An 8,228-nucleotide genomic window follows, 5' to 3' on the forward strand; every position below is an offset into this window, starting at 1 on the left:
TCCTCCTCACACAGACAGTGCTGAGCAGTGGCCCAGACTCCAGACTCTGGAGCCAAAATGCCTGGGGTATGGATTCCAATTCAGCTGCTTACCAGCAGCAGAACTTGGCTCCAGTCACTGAACCTCTCCCTGCTTCAGGTTCCTCATCTGTAAGATGCAAACAGTAATAGAAACACCCTCATGGGGTTGTTGTGAGGATTAAATGAGCTACTATAGGAGAAGCGTTTAGGGAAGAGCTCCTGCCACACAGTGTGTGTTTCCCAGCTGCTGTAACAAACTAGCACCAATTTAGTGGCTTCATTAAAAACAATACAAATTTATTCTCCTACAGTTCTGGAGGCCAGAAGTACAGGGTCAGTTTCACAGGGCTCAAGGCAGGGTGTTAGCAGAGCTGGCTCCTTTCAGAGGCTCCAGGGGAGAATCCATTCCTTGCCTTTTCCAGCTTATAGAGGCAGTGGCATGCCTTGGCTCCCATCCACATCCCTCCAACCTCCACTTCCGTCACCACATTGCCTTCTGTTTCCTGCCACCTTCGTATAAAGACCCTTGTGATCATATTTGGGCAGACCTAGATAATCCCCCCATCTCAAAATCCTTAACATAATCACACCTGCACCATCCCTTTTGCCATATAAGGTAACACTCACAGGTCCCGGGGATTAGGACACAGTGATCTTTGGGGCCATTATTCAGCTCACCACACATGGTAAGCAATAAATAAAGGTTAATTACTATTATCATATTGTTATTATTCCCACATCAGCCCCAGGGCATGTCCCCAGACCCCTCCCAAGCTATGTGGGAGAGGAGGGGATGTGGAGAGACCCCCAACTCCCAGAAGCCCCCTGAGGCTAAGACCCAAGCCCAAAACAGAGCCAGGGGCTGTGCTGGCTGATGAGGCAGAAGCCTCAGTCTCTGGTGGGTCCTGGTGCAAGTACTGTGCCCACAGGCCTCATGTGGGGTCTGAGAGGGAGGCCTGGAGTACAGGCTACAGCCGCCTGATGGCGCTGTATTCTGTGGGCTCCTCGTGGTCCCTGCCAGGGGTGTAGTTGATGAGATGGCTCGTGTTGCTGTAGGTTGGCTCCTGATCCAAGTTGTCCAAAGACAGTGACACATAGGGAACTTCCTCCCCCGGAAAGGAAGCCTGCAAGAAAGAGGGTCGTGAGGTCAGAGGGGCTGGCAGTGGCAATGGCCACGGGACAGAAAAGCTCTCTGATGAGGCTGGTGGGGGCAGACCCTTCAGGCCTCTGCAGCCCACTCCCAAGCCCTCCCACTGCCCCCTCCATTCTGCCAGATACCCTGAGCTTCAGCCACAGCAGAACAGGTTCTCCCTCGACTCTGCCCCAGGGCAGCACATCCGCTATGAAATCCTGAGTCACTCGGCCGGGGTGGCTCTCTTCCACCCAGCACGGGCACCGCACTTGACTGCTCTCCTCAGCTGCTCCCACACGATCGGAAGAGCCCATCCTCAAAGGGGGGTCAACGGCAAGTGTGTCCCTCCCCAGCCCCACAGCAGCACCCACGGAGGACACACCATGGAGACATATTCCACTTCTGCCTGGCCAGCCTGGGCAGAGGAGGAGGGCTCTGTGGGGACCTTCTTCTGGGAGGGGCCGGGGGACCTTCCAGTCTGCTGCAGGGTCAGGTTTGCATAGCAGAGGTCACTCTCCAGGGGCTGCAGGGGAATCACAAGATCTGTCTGTGAACACAGGTTCCTCTTCCATGGAGGGACTCGAGCCCCTCCCAGTTCCCTCTATGCCCCCCACTTCTCAGTCTCCCATGACCCCAGCCCTCACCCCCTCTGGCTGTCTCCAGGCTCCCCACCCTCCCATGCCCTGCAGGAGGCCGTGGCTATGTGGACACTTCGGCACATGGTTTGCCTGATACATTTGGACTTCAGTGCTCCTGGGAGACAGGAAATTAAAAAAGGGGAAGCTGCCTGGTCTCTGTGGTCCAACCGCAGGGACTTTCTTACCTGCTCTGGAGATATCCCAGCAGCTAAAAGACAAAAATGATCCAGAATTAGAAAGCCCATCCCCAAGACTCTGGTGGAGAGAAATACGGAAGAACAGGGGTGAATTAGGCTCTAGGCTCAGAGACAGGAAACATGGTTCTCATTCTGACCCCTCAGATGACACACTCTGTGACACTGGTCACATCGCCTCTTTGAGCTTTCATTTCTTCACCTGAAAAAGAGGGAGACCTCAGCCCCTCTGTTCCCCCACATCATAGAACTGTGCCATCGACTGATCAGGTGGCCCTGCCAGCCATGGTCTCCCCTGGGGTTAGGTTTCCTTCTGCAAAATCCCAGGCTCAGCCTGTAACTTCTGCTGGGAGTTCAGCCTGTAACCCCACCACTTCTCCACCTGATTCATCCTCCAGGGGTCAACTCGCCGTCATGCCTACCTTCCTCAGCTTCCTAAGCTGTCTGATACCCCCTCCCGGCTCCCACGGCACTTGCTTTATGTCTGTCTCATCGTCTTTCTTCCACTGAATTCTAGTTAGTCTTCAGGTGGGCCAGGAGCTGCTGGGTGGCCTGACCTGTCCCTTTCTCACATTCGGGGTGCTTGGCTGTGCCTGGCGGGTGGGTGCTCGATCAGTAAAAGTTGTCCACAGAGACACAATAGGATGGCTCCAAGCTGCCCTCCAGTGGAGCGCTAGCTGGGCTGGCACAGTCTGGATCCGTTTTCAGGCGATTGGTGGTTCCTGTGTGTCTTTCTGTCCATCAGCCCTCCCCCTGCCACTTCCCCCATTCCCCTGTTCTAGGGACAACAAAGAAGAAAGAAACAAGGAATTTATTCCCTGGTTTTTAGTCTCAAAAGTGTAGATGCTGAGAAGCACAGAAAATACTTAGAAATTAGGTCATGGACAAGACATTTGGGAGAAAAAGTGGTGGATGAGAGTCAGACATCCCTCCTCCCAGACTGAGGGGTCCCCCAGGCTGCGGGGAGGGAGGGGTATTGGAGAGAGCCCAAGGAGAGCCAGAGCACAGGATCTGGGGTTCCGAGAAGGGAGAGGCGTGCAATTACATAAGAATGTGGAAGTCAAGCCAGACAGGAAAAGGGCTGGTTGAGCCAGACCTTGCAATCTGTGAGTGGAGGCCCCTGAGCAAATATCTCTTCCCTGAAGACAAGCTCACACCCAAGTAGGTCGGCCTGTGGGAGGGCTGGCAGGCAGAGGGGAGCACCAACCTTTCTGGTCAGACCCAGAGGATTGTGTGATGTGTGCATGCACATGTATGTGACAAGTGCATGTGTGCACACATGTGTATATGAGATCACGTGTGTGGAAGTGTACGTGCTCATGTGTTTGCATGCTATGCATGTGTGTGTGCATATACTACATGTGCATGTGTGTGTGTGTTTCTCCCTCCCCCCACGTCAGCTCAGTACCTCCTTGGCAACCACCGGGATTCTACCGAAGTGTCCAAGCACCCTAGACTGGGCTGCTCACCTAAGGCCATTGCCACCTCTGCCCACCAAGAGCCAAACAGGGAAACAGAGAGGGAGGCAGAGCAGAGAGAAAGGGAGAGCTAGGAGGGATGTGCATGGCAGGCAGCCAATGCCAAACCTCCTGGGGCTCACCCACCAGCTCCAGGGGTCCCCCAAGCCCTTCAGACTGTCAGCTGCAGGTGGCTTTTGAGACAGTGCCCCTTGCAGACTCTGTCAGCAAACTCTTGGACCAGACAGCTCCCAGAGAACAATGCCAGCCACTGGCCCCACACACCAGCCCCAGCCCAGCCCAAGCCAGCCTCCGCCAAGTCCTCTCACCCTTCTTCTGTCGCTTCAGCATCCTCCAAGCCAACAGTGAGGCCACAACCAAGAGAAGCAGCAACACGGCAAAGGTGAGGGGAATGAGGATGCTGAGCTTCATGTGGCCACTCCTGGAAACAACAGAAGGAAGCCCAGGCTCACCCTCTGCCCCATGTCCTCTCACACCCCCCTGGTGGCAACGAGGGCCACACACCTCATGATCTGCAGGTCTATGGCTTGCAGCCTGGCAGCCCTCACTCCTGGGGCCCTCAAAGATGGTTAAAAGAAAGGTACATGCCCAGAAGCCTAACAGAAATTATACGGCAGCAAGTTCCTAAAAGGTCCCCTGCTCCTAAACCTCCCTCTCCACGGGGTTGAAAACCAGAAGTTCATGTCCACCCAGAGCCTGTGAATGTGACCTATCTGCAGATGTAATCAAGTTAAGATAAGGTCATATAACATTAGGGTGGGCCCTACTCCAATGACTAGTGTCCTTACAAGAGAGAAATTTGGATACACGAACACACGCAGGGAGACAGCCATGTGACAACAGAGGCAGAGATTGGAGGGATGCTGCCCAAGACAAATGATAGCAAGGACTGCCAACAGCAGCCAGGAGAGAGGCAAGGGGCCTCCTTGTGAATCGCCAAGAAGGAACCAGCCCTACTGACACCTTGGTTTCAGATTTCTGGCCTCCAGAACTGTGAGAGAATAAATTTCTGTTGTTTTAAGCCACCCAGTTTGGGGTATTTTATTATAGCAGCCACAGGACACTAGCACACCTTACTGCATTCTATCATCAACACAGCAGCCAGGGGGTCCTCTTATCCAAAAGTCAGAGCATGTCCCTCCTCTGCTCAGAATCCCCCACAGCCCCATTTTATCCCATGAGAACTTCCCAGGCTGATGGTGGCCTCCACCCTCCCCCAACTCTCTCCCCTCCTTTCTGTCTGCTCTCACCTGTGCTTGCTCCACTCCAGCCTCACTGGGCTCCCTGCTGTTCCTCAGATAGTCCAGGCACGCTCCCACCTTAAAGAACTTCATTCCAGATGCTCCTTTGTCCAGGAACGTGCTCCTTCCACAGCTCTGCTTGGCTCCTTCCCTCGTCTTTTCAAGTCTTTGCTCCAGAATCACTGTCCATGAGGCCCGCCCTGACCACCCCACCTTATTCCACAACCTGCACTATCTTTTCCTTCTTCCCCATCATCTTTGTCCCCTACTGACCTAGAGGATCTGTTACTTATTCATTGTGCTTATTGTCTGTTTCCCTCTCTAGAATGCAAGCCGCATGAGGAAAGGGGTTTTGTCTGCTGTGTTCATTCCCAGGGCCAAGAACAGTGCCTGACATATAGTGTGGAATGAATGAGTGAGTGAATGAATGAATGAATCTACCTTTAGCCTCCATGCAACTGCCCAGGCTAACCAAAATGTCAAAATTAACCTTTGGTTGAAACGTCAATCCCTTCCCCCTGACCTGGCTCTTTCCTATGGGCATTTAAACTTTCTCCATCCCTCCCTGAAATCCACACCCTTCCCCCCACCACCCTCCTTTCTCCTCCCCTTCAAAGCCAAGTTTCTTCAAAGAGGTCTTTACACTTTTTATCTACCTGCTTACTCCTCAAGAAGGCCTCTTCCCTTCACTCTGCTGTGACCACTGTCACCAAGGTTACCATTTACTACTCAGGGATAAACCAGTGGACACATTCAGTCCACATCTTGCTTCACTTCCCTGAGAACCCGGTGGTCAAAACCTCCTTCTTGGAAGCTCTTTCCCTGCCTTCAAGGCCCAGCTCTCTCCTGGATCCCTGCCTCTCTCTTTGGCTGCTCCTTCTCAACCTACTTTGTCAATTACTCTTCTTGTAAATGTCCTGAGCATGGGCCCCTTTGGGTCCACTCTCTGCCTCTGTTCTATTTCACCCTCCCATTACCAAGCATTTCCATCTTACTGCCAGTGCTTCCCAGATCTCTGTCTCCAGCCCAGACTGTCCTCTGAACTCCAGACCCTATATCCAACTACCTCCTGACACCTCCATCTACATGGGCCCAACCACTCCAAACTCATCACCTTCCCCCTAAATCTGCCCTCCCTGGCCTCCCTCTCTCAAGTAATTGTCCCTTCTCCAACCACGTGCCCGGGCTAGAAACCTCAGAGCCATTTCTGACTCATCCCCTTCTTTCCTGCCCCAACCCATCCTATCCCCATTACAACTTATGAGTTTGACAATTTGGTCCCTTCTCCCAAATCCCACTGCCACTACCCAAAACCATCACCCCTTGCTCAGACTGTTGCAGTGACCCTTTATCCATCTCCCCGCTTCCTACCCATTCTTCCTACTGCAGCAACAACTCTGCTTATAATCCCTCAGTGTCCCCCCGTTGACTTCTGGATAAAATCCAAGCTCCTTGACCCAGACTATAAGGCCTTTCTGGATCTGAGACCCTGCTGGCCTGTACAGCCTCATCTCTCTTGGTTCTTCTGCAACCAGCTGCTCCTCGCTGGTACTTCTTGTGCCATCACAGTGACCAGGGCCTTTGCACGTGCTGGTCCCCCACCAGGGATCACTTCCTCTCCATCTCCCCTTCACTCACTTTCTCTCGCCCCATTTCACCAAGCGATCTCTGACTCATCCTCTTGGTCTTGGTTTGACCTCACCTCCTGCAGGAAACCTGTCCTGGCCCACTCTGTCTGATAAAGGTGTCTCATGACCACCTGGGTTTGCCCTGTCTCTATGCTTAATGGCTATCATGGTCACCTATTTTCTTGATCACCTCCCTTTGGTCTGTAATTTCTTCGAGAGTAAGGACTATTACGGGCTGAATTGTGTCCCCCACAACCCCCAAATTCATATGTTTGAACTTTAACCTCTAGTACCTCAGAATGTGACCGTATTTGGAGACAGAGTCTTTAAAGAGATAATTAAAGTTACATAAGGTCCGATGGAGTTTGGATGTGTTGTTCCCTCCAAAACTCATGTGGAAATTTGATCTCCAATGTGACAGTGTTGGAAACTGACGGAGTCATGGGGGCGGATCCCTCATGAATGGATTAATGCTCTCCCTGGGGGAGGGGGGATTCATGAGTGAGTTCTCGCTCTATTAGTTCCCACGAGAGTTCATTGCTTAAAAAGACCCTGGAACCTTCTCTCTCTCTCTTGCTTCCTCTCGCCATGTGATCTGCTTGTACCCCCTAACTGCCTGCCACTTTCCGCCATGAGTAGAAGCAGCCTGAGGCCCACGCCAGATGCAGCTGTCCCAGAATCATAAGCCAAATAAACCTCTTTTCTTTATAAATTACCCAGTCTCAGGTATTTCTGTTATAGCAACACAAAACGGACTAAAACAAGGTCATCGGGGTGGGCCCTAGTCCAGTATGACTGGTGTCCTTATAAGAAGAAGAAATTAGGTCACAGAACGCACAGAGGAGGGACAGTACAAAGACACAAGAAGAAGCCAACCATCTACAAGCCAGGGAGACAGGGCTTAGAAGAAACCAGCCCTGCCTGCACTTTGATCTTGGACTTCCAATCTCCAGATTGTGATAAAACAAATTCTGTTGTGTAAGCCACCCAGTCTTTTGTGTAAGCCAAAACAGTGGTTCTTTGTTTTGACAGCCCTAGTAAACTAATACAAGACTATCTCATATCCATCACCGGATTCACAGAAATTTGAGGAATAAGTTCTTTAACCAATTGATTATATCAACTCTATTTGGTTAAGTTAATTATCTCTAGATTGTAAGTACCTCGAGGGCAGAAGCCTGGATTATTTTCTTCATCCCCGTATCCCTTTGTATTCCCTAAGAGTGATAGGTGTGAGCAGGTGCTCACTAATTATTTGTTAAATAAATTTTGTTGCTGTTGCTGTTGAATAAAGGAGTGAATTATTCATCTCATGCTAATCAAAGGCCCCAACTGGTACGTTCATAAAGCTTTGATTAATAAAATGAAGAAACTCCTTAGCTATTAATTTTTAAAAGCAGTATAGTAGGGGGAAAAAAACTTTCAAATGAAATAAAGAAAAATACTTTCAAAACACGGCAAACGGGAGAGGGGGAGTAAAAGGAGTCCCTAGTGACAAAAAGACTGGGGATCTCCCGTAGGCATTTTGCGGGAAGGTTCCAGAAGCAGGAGACCTTGGCAGATCTAAAAACAGTCAAGAGGGCTGAGGAGAAAGAAAGCTTCTAGAAAGCCCTTTGGCTGAAGATGGCTGGCTGGGTGCTAAGAAGGGAGTGCGCTCCAGGCCTGAAGTCCAAAGATTTCCATCTGAGCTCCAGAGACATCCTTCCCCAGGAAGTGACCGAGGCTCAGTTTCTTCTTCTGTAAAATGGGTACATTTGTACCTGCCCATTCCTCCTTGTGGGGTGGTTGTAGGCAGGTCAAAGAAAATGAATAGACAGGAAATCCTTTAATGAGCTGCCAAGTGCTCTAGAGCCATGAGTAACTATCGGGACCACCACTGTTCTTGCCACAACAGTAA

General features: G+C 51.2%; 1 protein-coding gene across 1 annotated transcript in view; it reads right to left on the reverse strand.

Annotated features, from left to right (window-relative positions):
* Positions 1–296: 296 nt before the first annotated feature.
* CD300LF (CD300 molecule-like family member f) overlaps positions 297–8,228 on the reverse strand; it is an 11,167-nt gene continuing 3,235 nt past the window's right edge. Inside the window, exons 3-6 of the mRNA XM_008581679.1 lie at positions 3,771–3,883; positions 1,976–1,998; positions 1,535–1,675; positions 297–1,144 (exon numbers count right to left, since the gene is read on the reverse strand). Of these exons, the coding sequence (XP_008579901.1) occupies positions 989–1,144; positions 1,535–1,675; positions 1,976–1,998; positions 3,771–3,883 (433 nt within the window). The 3' untranslated portion in view covers positions 297–988. The remainder of the gene's footprint in view (positions 1,145–1,534; positions 1,676–1,975; positions 1,999–3,770; positions 3,884–8,228) is intronic.

This window comes from Galeopterus variegatus, unplaced genomic scaffold (assembly GCF_000696425.1).
Source record: "Galeopterus variegatus unplaced genomic scaffold, G_variegatus-3.0.2 Scaffold2431, whole genome shotgun sequence".
Lineage (NCBI taxonomy): Eukaryota > Metazoa > Chordata > Mammalia > Dermoptera > Cynocephalidae > Galeopterus > Galeopterus variegatus.